Source organism: Orcinus orca, chromosome 3 (genome assembly GCF_937001465.1).
Source record: "Orcinus orca chromosome 3, mOrcOrc1.1, whole genome shotgun sequence".
NCBI classification, from domain to species: Eukaryota; Metazoa; Chordata; class Mammalia; order Artiodactyla; family Delphinidae; genus Orcinus; species Orcinus orca.
The window spans coordinates 14,177,501-14,198,884 of NC_064561.1; the positions used below are offsets into that span (position 1 = coordinate 14,177,501).

The 21,384-nt window shown below is 50.0% G+C and overlaps 1 protein-coding gene and 3 non-coding genes across 5 annotated transcripts; 2 read left to right on the forward strand and 2 right to left on the reverse strand.

The window, feature by feature from the left end:
• Positions 1-376: 376 nt before the first annotated feature.
• Positions 377-449, reverse strand: TRNAT-UGU (transfer RNA threonine (anticodon UGU)). Its single transcript has one exon. It is a non-coding gene; the product is annotated as a tRNA-Thr (tRNA).
• Positions 450-2,681: 2,232 nt separating this feature from the next.
• TRIM7 (tripartite motif containing 7) lies at positions 2,682-14,471 on the reverse strand. 2 transcript variants are annotated; one of them, XM_004277641.4, is made up of 7 exons: positions 13,610-14,464; positions 12,626-12,721; positions 7,968-8,198; positions 7,131-7,153; positions 6,729-6,844; positions 6,178-6,213; positions 2,682-4,279 (listed from the first exon to the last, which is right to left on the reverse strand). In XM_004277641.4, the coding sequence occupies exons 1-7, from the start codon at positions 14,114-14,116 to the stop codon at positions 3,768-3,770; spliced, it is 1,521 nt and encodes a 506-aa protein (XP_004277689.2). In that variant the 5' UTR covers positions 14,117-14,464; the 3' UTR covers positions 2,682-3,767. The 2 variants fall into 2 exon arrangements, 1 of the variants encoding a protein (XP_004277689.2); XR_004475569.2 differs by lacking the exon at positions 2,682-4,279 and having other exon boundaries at positions 6,180-6,213; positions 6,729-7,153; positions 7,968-8,245; positions 13,610-14,471.
• A 2,228-nt stretch (positions 14,472-16,699) lies between these two features.
• TRNAA-UGC (transfer RNA alanine (anticodon UGC)) lies at positions 16,700-16,771 on the forward strand. Its single transcript has one exon. It is a non-coding gene; the product is annotated as a tRNA-Ala (tRNA).
• Positions 16,772-17,232: 461 nt separating this feature from the next.
• TRNAK-CUU (transfer RNA lysine (anticodon CUU)) lies at positions 17,233-17,305 on the forward strand. Its single transcript has one exon. It is a non-coding gene; the product is annotated as a tRNA-Lys (tRNA).
• The last annotated feature ends 4,079 nt before the right edge of the window (positions 17,306-21,384 follow it).

Here is a 21,384-nt window from a genome sequence, read left to right on the forward strand (position 1 = left end):
GGGCGGGGGCGGGAGGGCTTTCACAGGTGATCCCCCAAGCAACGCAGAAAGAATTAGAGACCAGGGCAAGCCCCTGGCCGAGTGGAGCGACAGGAGGGGAACGGAAAGACCCGCCGTGAACTCGCGGAGAGGGCGCGCATAAGGAAGCGAGAGAGGGGTCGCGGGGGAGAAGGCGCGCGGGGCCAGCAGAACCTGTGATCTCAAAGCCAGGGACGCAGTGGGTCTGGATCTTCGCGAGAGTAGACGGGAGGGAGGGACCGAAGGGTGGCAAGCATTTAAGGGGCACTTGAGAGGCAAAAACACATAATGGCGGAAATTCGTGCTGGGGTGTGCATTTTCAGCTCTTCAGAAGAGAGGGATGGAAAAATATCCAAGTAGGCCCCAGCGAGATTTGAACTCGCGACCCCTGGTTTACAAGACCAGTGCTCTAACCCCTGAGCTATGGAGCCAACTGCGAGTCGCCTTTCTGCGCACGAGTACTTGACACGGCTTTGGTCACCGCGCAGCCGCAGACACTGGTCACCGCGCAGCCGCAGACACCAACAGGCAGGAGTTCACTGACGACAGGCGGGGCCCACGTCCCTCGGCCAGTGAGCGACCCGTCCGGCTGCCGCCCCCTCAGCTGCGGCGTCAGTGTCAGTGTCGAGGGCCGAGCTGCAAATCCTGGGAGAGAGCCCAGAGGAGAGAGGAGGAGAGTTGCGCCCGCTGGGGAGCGGAAGCTGTGAGAGATCTGGTGAGGGCGGGGCGCGCTGCGGGAGGGGGCGGGGCCACCAATGGGCTGAATACGAGGAGGGCCTGGGGTCTTCCGCCCGGCTTTGGGGTCTGGGGCGAAAACTTGTTGAGGATAGAGGTCCTATGACAGTAGGGGTCCGAGGTTGGGGCTCTGAGAGAAGGGCTAGAGAAAGGGTCTCAGTATGCCTGTCCTGAGAGGAATCCAGTTCTGGTCTGGGTGGGTGATCAGGAGGGAAAAATTGGTAGAGAAAGGTGGGAAAATCAAAAGGTCGATGTGTGAAGGACTGGAACGGGACAGGAGGTCCCTAGCCCCTACCGCAACTTAAGGCAAATTAGGAAAAGGAAATCCTTAGGGGCCCGTCTTGAATTTTGGGAGAGCTGGTTCCATCGGGGCCCCCCAAAGCGCCCACGGGACAAAGGGAAGAGATTGAGAGCCCAGGTGAGGGACAGGAGCCCTAGCCCAGAAATGGTCAGAAACTGTGGCTGTAGTTGGTGGAACTTGGTCTGATGGCCCAATCCACCCTTTGGTCCCTGCAAGGCCAGATGACTTAGGTCACTGGGTGGCCAGGCCAGAGGAAGGCCCCTAGGTGCCCCCTTGTCTGGATGCTGAGGAGTGGTGTGAGGGTCTGGTTTCAAGGATGTGGGTTTTCATGTCTCAGCAGCTCACAAGGATCTAGGACCAATGAATGGATGGAGTCAGAAGGAACCCAAGTTAGGCCAGTCATTGCTCTCAGAGGCCCAGACATCTCAGAGATCTTATGATGGTCAAAGGATGGGAGAGGAAAATGCACACACACAGGCATACTCTCACACCAGCCCTGTGACATCCTAAGTCACTGCACCACCCTAGTGACCAAGAGAGAACATCTGTCGTACTGTCCACGTGTAATTGTTATGTAACTCTTGTTACATCTCTTCGAATATGTATATATCCGCATTGTTATTCTGCAAACTCTGATAGACACACAATCACATTCACAAACACAAAAGCTGAAAATATAAACACAGCCACCCCTGCAGTGCCCAGACCTGAACCTAGTCACCCTACCTTCCGTGACCTGTAATGTGTTGCAATACTTCAGCACAGTTGTTAGATGATATAAAGGGTAATTGTGCTACTCAATCCAAAAGCCATACAAGCCTGGATAACATTAAGGCTTGATGATAGCATTAGGCAATTTAATTAATAAGTGAATGTTAGAAATGGATTTTCCTTGTGGAAATCAGTGGTATTCAAATACACTGATTAGCTACAGTGTTCTAGAGCTACTCTCCATGTATGAACACCACACAGGGTTCACCCTCTGGGATGCTGCTATAGGCTGGACTCTTCAATGGTCCTGTCCCCAGCCCACAGGACACTGGATTCTGACTGCCTAGTGCTATATCTCTAGATTGCCTCTAGAAAAGTGTCATGCCTGCCCCGACAAGAACATCTCTCTTACCGTCCCTTGTATGCAAAGTGTGCTTGAAGTATCTCAGGGACAGAGAGCATGGAAACTCCAAGATGCTTGCAGATCAGACTGTTTGATGGTCACTGCCCCTGCATGCCAACACGTCTATCTATAAACAATGTGTGCAGGACAGAATTAGGTCTGAGACTGGATTTCATCTAGCTGGGCAGCTAGGTAGTGGGGGAAGGAAACCTTTGGCTTTCACCTAAATATGGGGTGGCTAATATTTTACAACTACAAATCAAAAATAGGGTGTGACCATACTGACCTATGTCTGTTCGCACCTAAACCTTATACGCATGCTCATAAACGCCCTCTCCAAAATCCACATGGCCCCGCCCCCCGCTCCTGAGATCTGAGATCTAAACACACATGCAAACGTTCCTCACACAGATAAACACACACGCTCACCTAGTCTGGCAGAAACCTTTGCTCGTAACTGTGCTCTTGCATTCAGACTGGGGGAGTTAAGAATGAGCCAAGACACCCTAGAAATGAGCTCACAGTCTGTATTTCCATCTCCCCATGCCCCTTTCCTGGAGCACACTAAGCAGGGAACAGCCTACCTCCACTCTCCCAGAAGCCCAGCCATGCAGAAGCTGGGGAACCATTAGCCAAGGGAATAACACCCTCCAGGGTACGGGCTGAGCAGGCCGTGGCACCAGGGTCTTCTGCTGCTGGCATACATTTGGGAAGCTCCAGGAAGTGTCTGTCAGGGGCATGCCTGTGCTCTGTGCATTTCCATGCTGATGTTAGTTGCTTCTGTAAAATTATACGTGCCGCCTTGAGGTTCAAAATTCCAGAATCTTTGGTCTCCTTACCCAAGGGAGACTGTAATTTGGCACTTGAAAAGGGTTTAGGCAAACTTGAGTACACGGAGCAGTCACTGTGGCCAAGGATGTGTTGTACATACACTCTGTCATCAGGCTAAGCCACATTGGACGGCAGCTATGCCTATATGCTGTTACCCTGGGCTTTGCCCTCATGTACAGATCAAGGGTCTCCTACCAGTTCCGGCCCAAACTCTCCACTGAGCTGGAAGTACAGTGATCCTCCCTGAGTAGACAACTTCGTCAGGCCAGCTAGATTCAGGTCTCTGAAGGCAGAGCTGGCAGCTGACAGGAAGGCAGAGCAGAAGGGATCATGAACCTGATTGGCCTGGCAGGAACCTGCCCCCCTTGCAACTGAGGATGGCAAAGGACCAGAGCTTGGTTTTGTTCCACGGAACCAGAAGCCCTGCTGAGTTGGGGCAGTGATAGGAAGCACCTCTGGTGGAGCTGGGCTCCTGTCCTCATCCACCTCCACCTCCTCACAGCTCAGGCCAAATCCACACGTGGACAACAGGCAGGAGACATGCCAGGAGGGTCCAAAGCATCTCTTCCCCTGCTCAACTGACCTCAGAGCCCTTTTCCCCAACAGCCCATTCTCATGTCTTTGATGCTGTAGTCTGCAGAAGCCCCTCTAAGGCAGCCTGGGACAAGAATCTGGAGAGCATACCCAGAGTGACCAGGAGGCCCCATCCGAGGGCAACATGCTTTCCCATGACCGACTGACCCCCTCAGGGAGGCCGGGCAATGCCCCTCAAGGCCAGATTCGCAAGTAGGTACCAGTGGAGCAGACAGAGAAAAGGGGGAACACGCGCTCTTGGAAGTTGACACGGAAGGTGTAGATGTGGTGCATGTCCTCCGCAGCATAGAAGGACACGGCCCCCACCTCCAGGTCCAGGGCGACCCGCACGCGGGACAGGTGCCCACAGCTGAGGGGCGTTCTTTCAGGGCTGGTCACTGCCCAGTACTGCCCGCTGTTGAGCTGCAGCGCCCAGACGCCCTCTTCGGGGGTGAAGGGCGTGAGGCCCTTGCGGCGCACGCTCTCACGTGCCACGCCGAAGGCCCAGCCGTCCTTGGAGCCCACTTCCACCTCCCAGTGGTGCCTCCCGGAGGAGAAACCGCAGGATGCCAGAACTCGCATGTTGGTGTCGAAGCGGCGCGGGTGGCTGGGCAGGTCCTGGGCCCGCTGTCCAAGGCGCACGCTCTTAAGATCCAGAGAGAGGATGAGGCGGGGGTTGGCCGTGTCGGGGTCCAAGGTCAGCTCCACTGCGGGGTATGGGGAGGGGGGAAGACAGGGAGAGACGTCCCATGCAGTGTCCTTGCACAGCTCCCATCGCCCCACTCCCACCGCCCCCTCATTAAGTAGGTGTTGAAATCACAGAAAGGCAATTTATGGACCTGATTTGGATCTCAATTCAAACAGATTGACAAATCCAATTTAAAAGACCGTGGGGGTGGCCTTCCCTACTGGCGCAGTGGTTAAGACTCTGCCTGCCACTGCAGGCTACACAGGTTCGAGCCCTGGGTCCGGAAGATCCCACAGGTGGAGCAAGTAAACCCCTGCGCCACAACGACTGAGCCTGCGCTCTAGAGCCCGCAAGCCACAACTTCTGAAGCCCGCGAAGCCACCACAAGGAGAAGCCCGTGCACCGCATCGGGTAGACCCCGCGCACACAACTAGAGAAAAGCCCGCGTGCAGCAATAAAGACCCAAGGCAGCGCAAAAGAGAAAAAAAAAGAAAATTGGGGCTGTACAGCAGAGATTGGCAAAACATTGTAAATGAATTATACTTCAATTGAAAAAATAAAATTAAGAAAAAAGACAAGTGGGGGATTTCGGACACTAGATACTGGAAAGAATCATTAATTTTTTAGTTATGACGTTGGTTTTGTGTTTGCTTTCTTAATGGTTTTGTGTTTATGTTTTTTTTAAAGTCTATCTCTTTAGAGACAACATACTGAGATATTTACGGAAATGAGAGCTATCTGTGGTTTGCTGCGAAATAATGCAGTGGGAAGAAGTGGGTAGGGGTGTTTATGAAAAATACTAGCCACGAGTCAATAATTGATGAAGGTGTATGATGAGTACATAATACTCATCATGCTCTTCTCTCTACTTTATGTTTGAAATTTTCCATAATAAAAAGATAAAATATGCACACTTGCTGCAAGTGCTACTATGTTCCAGGTCTGTTCTAGGCCCTGAGAATCCCACAGTGGAGTATCCCTGCCCTCCTGAAGCTTCCTTTCTGTGGGGAGAAGGAGGAGAGACAATACATGATAGAGGGATCAGGAGAGCAGGCTGTAATTTCAACTAGAGGGGCCAGGGAAGGCCTTACTGAAAAAGTGCATTTGAGCACAGACATCAAGGAGATAGGAAGTCAGATATGCAGCTGTCTGGGGGAAGGGTGTTCCAGGCCCTGGCATAGCCGGTGCAGTGCAAAGGCCCTTAAGCAGCTGTGTGCTTGGTGCCTTCCAGGAGCAGCAAGGACTGTGTGTGGCTGCACGGAGTGAACCAGGGGAAGAGTGTGCAGTGAGGCTCCAGACCCCGTAGGGCCTTCAAGAGCACTGCAAGAACTCCAGCCCTTCCTGAGTGAGAGAGGCAGGGCTGTCACAGGGTTCTGAGCAGAGGAGGACATAGTCTGACTCGGTGGGTTTAGATTCTTCCCGAGTAAGATCTGATTTAGCTCAGTCACATCAGCATCAGGAATATGTGTCCTCCCCTCCCCACTTCCCTTCCCCTTGGGGTTAGATCCCACTCACCCCAGAGCCCTGCAGGAGTGATCACCACCTCCCTTCCAGTCTTCAGTGTCCCCCTGCTTCCCCCGACCCCTGCACACAATCCCTGTCCCCAGGTGAGGTCTCCAGCTCTCTGGGAGCGGGAACAGGGAAGAGAGGCTTGTCCAGGTGACCGACAAGCACTCCCCGATCTGAGTATCTCAAGGTGCAGGGCACTCCTGCTCTGGAACAACTTATAGGCCTATGGGCCCCACGGTGGCCTGAAGGAATCAGACTTGTGAGGATGAGGAAGAAAGGGCAGTCGATGGCAAAGTTGCTGAGGTGGACAGGCAGAAGGAACCAACCATGCACAGAGCCCCGAGAGACAGTCACTGGATCTCTGCATGGCCAAATGACGGGCACTCACTGTTAAAACAGCCATCATACCTTTCTCCTCTTTCTCCAGTTCTCCCCGAAGATCCTCTGAAGAGGAGAAACAAAGCAGGTTGTGTGTGAATGACATGGGAAATTTCTATTTGGCAACAACGGTGACACCACCTCTTGACACTGACAGCCCCACTGTAAATGTTAAATATCTGGGGGTTCACTCACTCCCCAGATACCCTACAGTTGATGGGCAAGTGCTGGGCCGATCATGGGGGTGGGGAGGGGGCTGTATTCTAGCTCTACCTCTCCCACTTCCCCCTCTTTTGTCTGGAGCCATTCTGAGCTGAGCTCTCCCTCTTCATCCTTCTTTCTGCCCCCAGTGCCCCTCTACTCCATCTGTCCCCAGGGGAAGCTTCATGCCCTGGGGTAGGGGCGGGGGTTCTAAATAAATTAGCCACCACCGCCTCCCCGCACCAGTCTGGCCTTGACACACCCTAGTTCCTGTTTTATCATACAGCTTTTGGAAAGGCACATCTTCAGGACCCCAAACCACCAGAAACACACCATCACCACCAGGACTGCAGGGCCCAGCCCCACACACAAGTCCCTACCTCTGAACTTCTTGAGCAGCCCCTTTAAGACAAAGGTCTTGAGAGAAACATTCCAGACTTTATTCTTCATCTCAGAAGAGACTGTGGTTGGCTTGGGGGCAGGCACATTGCTGCACCTGCAGGACAAGGACCCTGAGGAAGGCCCACTAACACTGTCCCACTCCCACTGGGCTTGACACTTAGGATGGTGAGGTCCTCTGGGTGGGGAGAGGTGAAAAGGAGAGCCTGACCCCATGCCGAATACCCATGGCCAGGCAGCAGATGTTTGTCTCAGAAGGTACCCAGGTAAGGCACTGGGGGCATCGGGAGGTGAGAGGTCAGGGGTGGGGAATGAAGACAGGAAGCTAAGTGGGAAAGAAGAGCCAGCTTAGAGAGGCCCAAGGTATCGTTAGGTCCACTCACCTGCTTAGTGTGTTTTTGAATTCCTGGAAAGAACAATGAGAGAAAACCAAATCAGCATTCACCTTTGAGAAAATAAAACTGGCCCCTTCCCTCCTTCCAGGGGAAGAAGCAGGTGTATAACCCCCTACCTCCTGCATGGGCCCCAGGTGGCAAGAGCTTCCCGATGCTCCCATTTATTACAGAATCATCACTGGAGCCAAGGGCTAGGACCCAATGCTGCCTCTGCTTTCAACATCGCCCAAGACGAGTGACAGCTCTTATGCAACACCTGGACATCACTTAGATTAGTGCCTTTTAAATGACCTGTTTTGCTTTGTTTTGTTTTGGCCTCATGGCTTTGTGGTATCTTAGTTACCTGACCATGGATTGAACCCAGGCCCCCGGCAGTGGAAGTACAGAGTCCAGGGAATTCACTTAAATGACCATTCTTGATCCATTTGTGACTTGTGAAGTTTATTTCGTGGATTGTGACTATTTATTTTAGAAGGAAATAAGACAGAATAAAAAAACATCAAAGTGCATCACATGTAGTACGGGTAAGTGTCATTTTCTGAGACTTTTGTCACAACGTATATAATAGAATACATTGTAAGAGATGTTATTGTGGATCATGGTCAAGAAAGTTTTTATCACATCCCTGTAGACCTCTAACCCCAGGAAAATCAGCGCTCCTCTCTCTAGTCCACTTTGGCTCCAGATGTGTGATTCTACTAAACTCATAGGATCTGATTCTGTTCTCGCCGCCATTCTTGTTTCCTCATTTGAAAAGTGGGAGGGATAAATTCATGCCTCCTGCCTTAGGATAAAGGACTCGTACCCTGGCCAAGCCAGGCTCACCTGGAGAAAGTCAAGATCAGGCTTGCCAGTTGTCTCCTGGATCTCGCTGCTGAGCTTGGAGAGCTGGGCAATCTCACCCCCAAGCCGGGCCAGGTTCTCATTCTGCTTCTGTGTCACCTCCCGGGACAGCTCCTCCAGGCGGCCCAGGAGCCGACCCTCCTGTTCCACCAGGAAGGCCCGCAGAGCCTGGAACTCCGCCCCAACCTTCTCTCGCTCGGCTGCCATCTGCTTCTGTCCCAGAAGAGGTGAAGTTGAAGAGGGCAAAGGGATGTGGGCATCTGAGACACAGCATTTGGATAGAAGCCTCTGAGCCATCCCACAGGGCAGGGGTGCATCCCCCTCACTGCTCAGGGGTCAGAGACTCACGCGTGCATGCCCACCGTGCACACGCTCTAGTTTAAATGTCCCGATTCCGAGCACGCAGCAGCCTCAACACGTGCCTTCCCTTTCCCTGTCACAGTTGCGCCCATGTGTCTCTTTAGACCTGGGTTCTCCCACCAACCTAGGGAAACTTCAAACTCACCCCAGAATCCCCCAGGGCTGCAGTCTCCTTATTTGAAAAGTGGGAGGGATAAAATAGTGCCTCCTGCAGTCACTGTAAGGATTAAACTGAGGTCCCCAAACACATTTATTTTGTGTTCAAAGCAAGACAACAGGCCCCAAATGGAGTCGCTTATGTTAAGCCCCACATCACCAAACCGAGACCCAATGACAGTTTCAGCTCTCCCACAAATGTTATCTTAAACCAGCCTATAAGGAACGGCCTGATCAGTATTTGTTCAGTAATCTGCCTGATAAACCCCTGCCATCCCCTACAGGGAAAGCAACTTTGCAATAGCCAACCCACTTTTGTGTGTGTGACCAAATTTATGATCTTTATTCTGCTGAAATTAGAGCATCCAAACACGTGATGGTTTCAAGTTATTGTACAGTTGGAAAACATCTTTGATAGCACACACTGAGATCTCAAACATAATGCCGTATAACTCTTCTCACTTCGGTTTAGTTCAACATTTTCAGCGATGATTTAATATATGATTTATAAGGCAACTTTAAGGTGTGGCTTTGTGGAAGTGGGGGGTGGAGTGGGGGCTGCTGATGAAAACTCATTTTAAGACACAGAAACTTGAAGTAAATCATTGATGTCACTGGCTGTCAGACAAGCAGGCCAACAAAGTACCCTAATTCGCTGTTAGGCTGCAAGGGTGACGCAAGTATCTACATGGAGAGATGATGGCAGGTCTCACATTTAAAGAAGCACATTCACAGTATTAAAAACATGTACTGGGCTTCCCTGGTGGCGCAGTGGTTGAGAGTCCGCCTGCCGATGCAGGGGACACGGGTTCGTGCCCCGGTTCAGGAAGATCCCACATGCCGCGGAGCGGCTGGGCCCGTGAGCCATGGCCGCTAAGCCTGCGCGTCTGGAGCCTGTGCTCCGCAACGGGAGAGGCCACAACAGTGAGAGGCCCGCGTACCGCAAAAAAAAAAAAAAAAAAAAAACCATGTACTAACAGGATATCAAAACTGCAAGATTGGAAATAAATTTAAAATCCTTCTACCTTCACAGCACTTCTTATGTTTAAATTCCCTCTCTAATCAGACACCCAAACTACTTTGGGATCATAAATCATGTCGATGAATCAAACAGTCTATAAGTCCTTGGTAGTGCTGGCTTGGGCTCTGCAGGCAGAAAAGACAACTCTTACTCAGAAATGTGTCAGTTCCAGCCAAGATAAAATGCTGTCCCTTCCAGGGTGGAAGAGGTCCAGTGCAATCCATCTGCTACCAAGTAACTGGTTTCCTTCAAGGATGATGTTATATCAGGCCTCTGCAGTGGTTCTGCTGCTGCCAGGCTGAATATTGGGCAGCAGCAGCAGCTGCTAGATCATTCTTGGTGAGTGGGAGCCCGTGCTGTTGGGCCAATGAAAAGCCTTCTTAACCGTCAAAACAACTCTTCTACTCATGAGCCTCTGTGGCCAACCCACTTTTTTGCCTAGTACAACTTCCTTGTTCCTGCTTCCTCTGCCTGTAAAGTCTCTCGCCTTGTATAGCTCTTCAGAACTTCTTTCTTTCTGCAAGGTGGGATGTTGGCTGATTTATGAACCACTGAATAAAGCCAATAAGATCTTTAAGTTTTACTCATTTGAATTTTGTACTTTAACATTTGTCACCCCTCCAACTTTCACTCTTCACTTTACTTCATTTTAAAGGGCCCCTTTTCTGTTTAGCAATCGTAAAAGCAACACAAGTTCATAATATAAAACCTGGAAATGCAGGAAAGTAGAAAGAAGGAAGGAAAATCAACGCCAGTGATCAGAGGTAACAGCACACCCACAACGACCTAAGTAAGAGTCTGCTGTGTGCAAGCTTTCTATCCTATTTTTTCTATGACCATTATCCACAGGATTTTCACCCCTGTGATTTCAGACACAGACTCTCGCTCCTGACCCTCTTGAGTCTTTACGTGAACACCTGGGAGGGACTCTGCATGATATAACAAGTGAGGCCTCTCGTGGCCAGTGAGAAGGATTCCATCCCTCCAGGACAAGCGCAAATGTCAAAGTTCCTCTTCCCTGAAAACTCTAGGGGGGGAGGGGGTGGCTGGAAGAGGAGACTATAAGTGGGTTCTGAAGTTAGGAGACCTGAGTTCAGTTCGCTGCTCCCCAGTCTTCAGGATTTGGGCAAGCAGGCAGCAACAGCACAGGGAACTTTACAGGCGTTAACTCCCTCAATGCTGACAACCACCCAGTGACGTGGGTACACTCTCATCCTGATTTACAAATGAGAAGACCAAGACAGAGAGGTGCATTACCAGGAAGTGTGAAGTCAGGATTCTAATCCAGGGAGTCTGACCCCAGAGTCCAAGCTTCTTGCAATTATAGCATACGGTCTCCCAAGGAAGTAACACAAGTGGGACAATATTTACCAAAACACTCTAAATCGGGGTTTCCAACCTCGGCGCTATTGACATTTGGGGCAAGATAATTATTTGTGGTGGAGGGCTGTCCTATGCATTGCAGGATGTTTAAGCAGTACCCTGGCCTCTACCGGTAAACACCAGTAGCACCCCTGCCCCAGTGCTGACAACCAAAATTATCTCCAGACATTGCCAAATGTCCCCTGGGGCCCAAAATTGCCACTAGTTGAGAACTACTCCTCTAAATGGTAAGACCATTTTCAAATAAAAATATTCCTTCTCCTTGTTCTCATAGCAGCAATGGTTGTCTCATTAAGCAGGTATTTTGTAATCATAAAGGATGTGTGGGCCACAGGGGGGTTGGCTGGGTGGGGGTAGGACAGAGTAGAAAGTGCTAAGCAATGTCATGGGGTGTGGGGTCAGAGACCATGAAGCTGCCCAAGCTGGAGAAGGCCCTCTGGATCATGGATGTACAGCAATGGCCGAAGAGCCACATGCTTACTCTTTTTTTTTTCGGTACGCGGGCCTCTCACTGTTGTGGCCTCTCCTGTTGCGGAGCACAGGCTCCGGACGCGCAGGCTCAGCGGCCATGGCTCACGGGCCCAGCCACTCCGTGGCATGTGGGATCCTCCCGGACCGGGGCACAAACCCGTGTCCCCTGCATCGGCAGGCGGACTCTCAACCACTGCGCCACCAGGGAAGCCCCACATGCTTACTCTTTTTTTCCAGCAGAGCAGGGTGGAGATCTGGAGGGGTGAGGGGTGAGCCCTTCCTTGTGGAGGGAAGTGAATGTTCAGAAGAGAATGTCTGAGATGTGCATGGGATGCAGGTGTACCAGATGCAGTTCAGGGTCAGGAAAGGACCCTGGGGCACCTGTACACAGGGTCCTCCCCTTCACCCCACACCTCCTTCCCTTAAGGGGGGGTGCGGCCCTCAGGTTGCTCTCCCTCCATTTTCCAACTCTAGGACTTAAGAGCCCTGCCCTAACAGGCCTTAGTGGATCCTTGCATTCTCTTAACCCCTAGTTTTTGAGCTAGGAACTGAATTTTCGAGATGGAAAATGACAGTGACCCACGTTTGCCCACCTTAACCAAAATGAACCCCATTTCACTTTCTTGTTCCACTTCAAGGAAGACAAAATACCACCCTAAGCGCTGGGCAGTGGGGGTGCTAGCACAATCGGCTGCTGAAAACCCAAGTCCCGGAACCTCCTGCCCTCTGCTGGGTGGGGAGCAGCTCTGCCATCCCCTCCCCCATCCCCCCAACCCCGCTCCCCTAGCCTCGATTTCAAAATCGAAAAAACTCTAAAAATTAAAGTTTTTTTCATAACTCCTTTGGTGGTCAAATACGCCATAGACTGACAGAAGGCTCCCACTTAGTACGAATATTCATATGTTTCTCTATAGAAATATTCATGTGTTCCATTACAAGATGCTCCACAGACCCTAACTGGGGTGTTATGTAATATTAGGGGGACTATACATCCTGATTCACCTGGACAGTTCCACTTCAAGCCAGCTGTTCTAAAATAATTATTTTAGCCCTCCCTTTCACTCTCAAAAGCTCTGGTTATATAATAAATTACACGGTTACCCTATATAATATGCACCTCATTATATTTCTAAACTCCACCTCGGCTGTTCCCCAGGCACACACTCCAAAGCCACACACACCTAGCCAGAGTGGTGGGTGGCCCTCTGCTGTCACCCAGGGGAGCCAACTTGGGGGTTGCCATGCTCACCAGGAGCTCCTTGCTCTCCTTCTCTTCGGTGGAACGAAATGCCTCATAGTCCTCCAGATCCTTCTTCAAGACCTTCAGCCTGGACTCCAGGAGCTCCTGCGGAAGAGTGAGAAGGAGGACACTGCGGGGAGAGGATTCTGGCAACTCCCACTTGTGTCTTCCTGAAGCCACCCAGGAGAAAGGGAAGGCCCTGTTCATTGAGGAAGAGGCGGCAGGGTTGAAGCCACCTCTGGACGTCGGGATGGCTACAGCCTGCACAGGCTGCACGTAAGGGTACAGGACAGCTGCTGGGTGACTCCAAAGGCCTCAGGGTCTCCCGTCCTCAAGACCATCTGTGCACCATCCAGGCTGACATCAAGCCCGCCAGCAGCCCAACCTGCCTAGTCCTCTCTTCTGCTCTCCTCACCACCATCAGAAAGCCCTCTGGGTGGGAGAGCTGGAGCAGGGTAAGAGCAAAGAAAGACTGGGGACTGTGCCAGAGGCGTCCGCGCACACCCTAGCAAGTTGGCAGGAATGGGAGGTGCCAGAATCCCAGATGGCTCTTGGCTCTCTACTCAGCCCTGGAGCCACCCACCCCCTTACCCCGACCTCTTGGGAAGGTCGTCCCGCTCGGCCACAGAAGGTGAGAACACCGAACAGAGCTATGTCCAGGGAAAGGGCTGAGAGTGGGGGTAGCGAATGTGTGGGTGTGACGGAGAAACCGCTCAAAGCCAGGTACCGACAGAAAGAAAATCTCCAAATCTGTGGGGCATCACGCAGGCGGCCCAGTAGGGGCCCAAAGGGAAACGCGAGGGGTTTGGGAAGGTGGTATTGGTGGTGTCGGGGGTGACAGAGGGAGAGCCGCGCTCAGTCCCGAAGCCAATGCTGCGCAGCATGGGATAAGGGAAAAGAAGCAGGGGCTCACCTGGGCCTTCCTGCCTGCGTGGGAACGCAGAACGGGGACTGGGGGTCCCGGGGACGCGTAGGGGTGGGGACGGCGCTCACCTTGGCCTCCTGCACCGCCTCGTCCAGGGGTAACACGGCGTGAGCGCGGTGCTCGCGGGCGCGGTCGCACACCACGCAAATGGCACGTCCATCGTCCTGACAGTAGAGCTTGAGCGGTTCGCGGTGCTGCGCGCACCCGGCCGCCCCCGCCTCCAGAGGCCCGCGTTCCCCCTGCGCGCCCGCTGGCAGGCTGAAGCGCCGCAGCAGCGTGGCCACCGCGGCCAGCTGCCGGTTGGGCCGCAGCTGGCCCGGGCGCGCGGGCTCGCGGCACTGCGGGCAGGGCAGCGAGCAGGAAAACTTGTGGGACGCGGCGGTGGCCCCGGCGCCCGAGCGCTCCCAGCAGCGCGCGATACAGGCGCGGCAGAAGCTGTGGCCGCAGTCGACGGACACCGGCTCCCGGAAGAGCTCCAGGCAGATGGAGCAGGTCACCTCGCCCTGCAGCTCTACCGCCAGCGCCAGCGCCTCGGCCCCAGCGCCCGGGCCAGTCCGCGGCCCCACCGCCGCCATGCGCACCCTCAGTTCACCCAACTCGGGCGGCGCGGGAGAGGATACCCTACCCTACGGTACGCCGCTCCCAGCGTAGCGGCCGGGGCGGGCCTCCGAGCGCCCACGGGAAGAAGAAGGGCGGGGCTGACGCCTGCTGGCAGAGACTTGAGCTGAGGGTGCGCCAGGATGGGAAACGTGAGGGGAGGGTGCGCTTTGATAGCCGACCGGGCAGCACAGGGCGAGGGGATCTCAGTGCAGGCCAGTGCTCTGCGCTCCAGTTTTGGGCCGCTCAATATCCCGCCTTGGCCCGCGGCCTCCTGGGTCCCGAGGCGCCCTCTCTCCGTCTCTCCCTTCTCTCAGCCCTAACGCGAGCCTGTCTAGGCCGCCCCAGCCTGACCCAGTCAGCCTTGGGAAACGGGCCGGGACAGGTGGAAGCACACGCCCATCTGGGCGCCACTCCCAGTTGCCGCCCGAGGCCCAGCCAGCACAGCCCGAGGGCCTGGCGCCGGACCAGTGTCAGGTTCCCGGAGCTCAGGTTTGTCCGGCCCTGTGCTGAGCTAAATTTAGAGTCTGGAACCTGACTCTTGTCCCCGACCCCCAAGCGTGGCCTTGTATCCACTTTTGTAGCTACCTCTCCCGCGATTGTGTCCCCCCGCCTCCCCGTTTATTCTTTATTTTTGTTTTGTTTTTTTAAGCAAGTAATACAGTTACAGTCAATTCCCCCACTTTATTCGGTGTTATACCCCTCCAAAACCCAATCCTTTGTTTCTCTAGCTCGTTTCTACAGTCCCCCTACCCACCGCCCAGAACTGCCATTGTATTTGCTCACACCCTCTCTCACCTCACTCCCTCTGGAGGGCACTTGGGGCAGATTTTCTTCCCCAACCTCCTCAGAAACTGCTCTTGTCAAGGTCACCAGTGACCACAGCGATCCTAACCCAAAGGTGAAAGCAGGCCCCTTCTCAGGCCTTACCTCCCCTCTCCTCTGATGCTTCCCCCTTCCGGACACCCTTTCTCAGCGCCTTCTGGGACGCTGTACTCCCTGACTCTCCTCCCACCTCCATGGCCTCCTACCCACTTCTTGGCCACCGCGGTGGTTTCCTCCTCCTCTCCCTGCCCTTGCTCAACCCTTGGACTTCTGTCTATACTCACTTCCTTGTGATCTCTTCCACTTTCTTGCTTAAAAGACCTTCTCCCTGCTCCACAGTACAAAGCCCCAGCCCAGCTCTTCTTAGGATGCCTGGCTCCCACATCCAACTCACTGGGCAGCATCTCCACATGCAACATTCTAAGGGGGAGGCACACACTCACCGTTTCCACAATGCACTTCTGCTCTGCCCCTCCACCTGCTCCGCCCACAGCCTTCCCCACCCCATCCCAGTTAACAACTCTACCCCTCCAGGTGCTCAGGCCCAAAGGGGTGAGTCCTCTGACAGACAAGGGAAATGAGAAGGCCCCACTCACAGTCCTCAGCATCTCCTCACTCTCTCACCCCCTCCACCGCATCATCTCCTATAATTTGATGATCACAACAGTTTTCTCCCCTTCTGCCCCACTCCTGCCCTGTCTTCTCCATCCAGCTGTGAGAACAATCCTGTTAAAATGTTAAATCAGATAGGGGCTCTCCTTTGCTGAAATCCTCCTGTGGCTCCCATCTCTCTCAGAGTAAAAGTCAAAGTCTTCACAATCGTCTAAAGGCCCTACCCATTCTTCCTCTCCATCCCCTGCACACAACCTCTCCACCCTCATCTCCTATCACTCTCCCCTGCCACATGGACCTCCTTACTATTCCTGCAATAACAAGTCAGAAAGATCCTACTTCAGGGCCTTTAAACTGGCTGTTAACCTTTACTTGGACCTCTCTTTCCTCAGATACCTGCATGACTCAGGTCCCATCTCCTTCAAGCCTTTTTTCAAAAGTCACCTTCTCAAAATCACACACTACTATATTCTCTCCCTCAACGCTGGCTCTGTTTTCTCTCTAGCACTCTACCTCCTCTGGAATAGGAGCTGATAGATGTAATGGACTATGTCAGTTTTGTTCACGGTTGAACCTCCAGTTTTCTAGAGCAGTTCTTGGTACACAGTAGAGCTCGGTAAACTTTTCTTGGATTGAATTGATTTAAATGTGGCTCAAAATTCAGATATACAGAGCGGTTAACAGTGAAAAATCTGCCTATCACCTACGTCCCAGTTCCCTTACAATCCCAAAGCAATCAACTTTGCAATTCTGAATTACTTTATACAAATATTACATATTTTGCTACACTCCCCCCTCTTTTTGTTTAACAAAAGTAACATCCTGCACCCAGTCTTAACTTTCCTTTTTTCGGCTCACAGTTCATTTTGGGTATCGTGCCGGATGACTTTCCCTTCTTTTTCCCCGCTGCCTCCAAGGGTTTATCCCGGTCCTGTGCTCCCCCCGGGCGACCCTCGGTAGAGGTCCGCTCGCCTAGAATCAGTAGAGGACCCTGGAACAGCACCCGGCGCTGGCCGCAGAGCTTTGCTACGTTTGGGTTGTCGCGACTGGCGATGCTATTCATTCGCCCTTGCCTTTCGCCAATAAAGGACTAAGGGAACATGGAAAATTCGATGTCGGAGAGTGGGGATGTAGCTCAGTGGTAGAGCGCATGCTTTGCATGTATGAGGCCCCGGGTTCGATCCCCGGCATCTCCAGCGCAGGTATGCGTGACCGTTTTGCTTCCTCTCCTTCCAAGTTTCGAAACGCAGAACACTAGGAAAATTCCTAAAGAGTGGAGTTTGCGCAGGTTGGAGGAGCCGGCGGCCCTCACCCACTACAAGCCCAACCCCGCGGCTCTGCCTTTAAACTTCGGACTGAAAAATCACAGGGTGAGCTCATCGATGGCATCAGCGTGCGCAGTTTTTCCCTGCGCTGAGCCGTACGTTTTCCAGGGATGGAAAAGGGCGAGGTCCCTGGCAGAAAAGAGCAAGAAGAAAACGGACGGAAGTGGGAGGGACGGTCAGTCAAGCACGATCGGTAAGAGTTTGAGTTTCCTGGGCTGCTAAGAATCTTGTCTTTAGTGGCCAGATCTTGTCCCAACTAGCTTCAAACCTGGAGCTAGATACAGCCCGAATCCTACCTTGAAGTACGAATTATTGAGAAAAGGACCACATACGCCCGGCTAGCTCAGTCGGTAGAGCATGAGACTCTTAATCTCAGGGTCGTGGGTTCGAGCCCCACGTTGGGCGAAGTGTGTGTTTTGGTCACACGAAGCACTTCCTTGCCTGACCCGCTTTCGGAAGAAATAAAGAAATCCTGTACGGGAAATTCCCTGTGTGTGATATTCACTAGGCCGTTTTGTTGTCACTCTCCGGTTCATTGATTAATCTATCCTTTACCTACTAACAAAGTGAGTTTTAAAAAATTTTTTTGGGTTAAAAAAATTTTTTTTAAGACATACATAATAAAATGTACCACTTTAACCATTTAAAAAAATTGAAGTATAGTTGATATACAATGTTGTGTTAGCTTCTGGTGTACAGCAAAGTTAATATATATAGATTGTTTTTCAGATTCTTTTCCATTATGGTTTATTACAAGATATTGAATATAGTTCCCTGTGCTATACAGTAGGACCTTGTTCATTTTCACCATTTTAAAGTTCACAGCTCTGTGGCTTTAAACACATTCACATTGTTGGGCAACCATCACCACCATCCATCTCCAGAACTTTTTCATATTCCCCAGCTGCAACTCTGTACCCAGTGAACATTAACTCCCTAACTATCTTTCTCCCAGCCCCTGGCAACCACCATTCTACTCTCTGTCTCTATGAATTTGACTACTCTAGGGACCTCATATAAGATGAACCATACAATATTTGTCCTTTTGTGATTGGCTTATTTCACTTAGCATAATGTCTTCAAGGTTCTTCCATGTTGTAGCATGTGTCCGAATTCCTTCCTTTTAAGGCTACATAATATTCGATTGTATGTATATACCACATTTTGTTTATCCATTTATCTCTCGATAGACACTTGGGTCCCTTCCATCTTTTGGCGATTGTGGATAATGCTGCTATGAACATGGGTGTACTCCTAGTACACATGTTCAAGTTCCTGCTTTCACCTCTTTTGGGTATATATCTAGAAGTGGATTTGCTGATATATGGTATTTCCCTGTTTAATTTTTTGTGGAATTGCCATACCATTTCCCACAGAGGCTGCACCACAAAATGAGTTTTTAAAACATCTTTTGAGTAGGTAATAAACTGTACTGTTCAAAAATTGAACCATCTATAAAAATATTCAGTGAAAAGAATCTAACTTCCATCCTCCCTTCCTAGGTAACAAGTTTTGTATCTATGTACATATTCTTCCAGAGTTTTTTAATGCAAATATATTTTTGTTTTCCCCTATTTTACACAAAAATATAATTACAGCTCTGTTATATTTTGATGATCTTTCCATCTCAAGACATAGAAATTTTCCTCAGTCTTTTTTGCAGCTGCGTAATATTCCACTGTAGATGAACCCTAGTTTAACAGATCACCGACTGATGGATATTCATAGTTTCCAATCTCTTGCTATTACAATCAATGCTGCAGTTAATAAGCATGTAGTGTTGTCATTTTGCACTTTTGAACTTATATCTGTAAGGCAAATTCCCAAGAAGTAAGATTCCTGGGTCAAGGTATATATGAAGTTGTAATGTAAAATAGACAAATCACCAGGCTATGGGTCCTACAGGGTGATCTTACCTCCCTCCAGTCATGAATAAGATTGACTGTTTCTTCACTGCCTTGGTGACACCGGGCTGCTTTAACAACAAACCTAACATGTGACTGTCCCTACCCCCTTAAAATTAACAGGGCCCCTCACTGTCTGTCCTATAGGATAATAACCATTGCAGGGCCAACAGGGAGAGGGACCTTCCTTTTGCCTCTCACAGGCACATACTTGGACAAAAGATTTTGAAGATCACATTGTCACTCTAATTTACGGTTTCTAATCCAATTCTATAGGACAACGTTATTTTTTTCTCTTTTCAGTCCTGTTTCTGTGGGAGGCCATCATGTTTTCTTCACTTGCAAAGCCATGAAATCATTGGAAAGGCCTGCTCAGTTATTTTTTACTTGGCAAATTTTCTCCTTGGACAAGGAGACTCCAACAAGATATAAGACATTAAATTTGTATGTGATGTTATACAAGGTCTTGGTGTCATATGGGGGATATATAAATTATTAGATCATACATGTAGTTTATGAAGTGGTCTAAAACAATGATTATATATAATTTATATGTAAATTATTAATCAACCATCCACACGAATATTCTTATTTAAAAACCTCATTTGAAAACAGAAGATTATTTCCAGGTTTAATATATTCATGGCTATATTCTAACTAGTCTAAAAATACTCCAGTATCATCTTTTTCTTTAACAGCCACTGGTTTCCCTTTACTAAAGTTGAGAAAATCATCCTTCTATGGTCTGTGTAGCATTAGGAGAGAAGGTTCAATCACTATCAAACGCTCACCCATTATTTCATTGCTGTTTATGTCATATCACATTGGTTTAAGGGTGCAAGTCCCCCCAAGAAAAAGGCAGGCCTCAGTCACATGCTGGTGTCATGGGGAATGTGAATTGTGGGTAAGGAGGAAGATAAAATGTCAACCAGAGCAAGCTAATTCTGGAGGACTGCCTGCAAAAGGAAGAGTGGCCAAAAAAGACGACCCAGAATGACCTGCTCCTCTATTCTGTGTCAGGACCAACTGAACTAAAATCACTGGCTATTTTGGGAAACCCTCTCTGTTATTATTTGAGACGTTTAGTGCCTAAGGGCAAGTCTTTTGAATAGGGAAAAGTATGTATTCTTTTCAATACATACTTCTTTTGTGATTAATATTCAATGTATTACAGTTGTAAATGTTAAAGTCTAGTTTTCCTCAAGGCTTTAAATTTAATTTACAAATATTATTGTTCTTCTTATAAAGCTAGAAATTTCTGAAACAAATGGAACAATCCCTTTCACTGGTTCTTTCATGAATTAAGGTTACCAAAAGGCATCTTCCTGAACACCTAAGCCACTGGTGATATTCTCTTAGACATTTTAAATGACAATTACAGAATTCATCTGAACCTTCAATTCGTGGTGAGGTGAGGGAGGCACTGGGGAGGCAGTGATTAGGTCACAGCTGGAATCTAGAGCTGGTGTTTATTGTTTATTTGAAATTTTCTGAATGAACCTATGTGTTAACTCATTTGTCCTTAAAAACTCCACATTGTGTTAAAAACTCTACTCTGTTCTTCATTTGCCTGGGAGTCCTCAAAGACATAAGATCCCGTGTCCTCCACTCATTTTTCTATCCACCTGCAAACAAAACCAGCAAATGGTGCGGAGGCAGTCATCTGAATGCAGAGCCAAGGAGGTATAGGTGTGGCTCCTTAGCCTCCAAGCCCCTGGTCTTCCGTCCTTGAACCCACCAAGTTTACTCCTACTTCAGGGCCTTTGAACTCTCTGCTCCCTCTCCCAAAGGCCTCTTCCCCAAGGTATTTGGAAGGCTAGCTCTTTCTTATCTTCCTGACTCAGCTCATTGTCACCTCTTCTGATGCATCTTTTCTGGCCTATCTCTCTAATACTGTGCTCTGCCTGACACTCTATCAGATCACCCTCATTAATTTTCTCACAGTCCTTATCGCTCTCTGAGAACATTTTTCTACCTGTTTATTTGTTTGTTATTTTAATTGCCCATCAGAAGGTAAACACCAGGAGGGCAGGGACCTGGTCTGTCTTTTTCACTGCAATGTAAATGAACGAGTGAATGAAGTTTCCTTTTAATAGTGGCACACCATAGGTTTGTTGCAATGTGCAAAGGAGTCAATGATGCCCAGCATCTAGAACAGTTTCTAGTCCACGGTAAGGACCCAATTCATGAGATTTGTAGCTATTAATATTATTTCCTAACCTTGAAGTTTTACACATAAAAGAACCAGAGGGAAAGGGAGGTGATCAATAGAGTGACGATAGAAGGCTATTCCATGAAATCTATGAGGATTATGAAGAAAAGAGGCAGTGGGATGGGAAGTGGTAGATGTAGAGATAAAACCGAAATGGTGGAAGAGAGAAAAATGTTGAAGCTGAGTGATGAGTACTTGGGGTTTCCTAATACCATTCTGTCTACTTTAAATTTTCTAATAAAAGTTTAAAACATGAAAGCAAAAAGGAATACAATTACTTTTGAGTGAGAGATTTAGGTAAATAATTTTGTAGAGTAATGATGTTGAGGTCTATTTGAAAAAAAAAAAGTAAAGATCTAGCAAAGCTA

What these genes read in the sequence shown, in the direction of transcription:
- TRIM7 (XM_004277641.4), bottom strand. Translation starts at nt 14,116, where the DNA reads ATGGCGGCGGTGGGGCCGCGGACTGGCCCGGGCGCTGGGGCCGAGGCG. An exon ending in CTGATCTTGACTTTCTCCAG is followed by an intron (nt 7,154 to 7,967) that starts GTGAGCCTGGCT and finishes TGTTCTTTCCAG; the next exon opens with GAATTCAAAAACACACTAAG. An exon ending in GCTGCTCAAGAAGTTCAGAG is followed by an intron (nt 6,214 to 6,728) that starts GTAGGGACTTGT and finishes TCTCCTCTTCAG; the next exon opens with AGGATCTTCGGGGAGAACTG.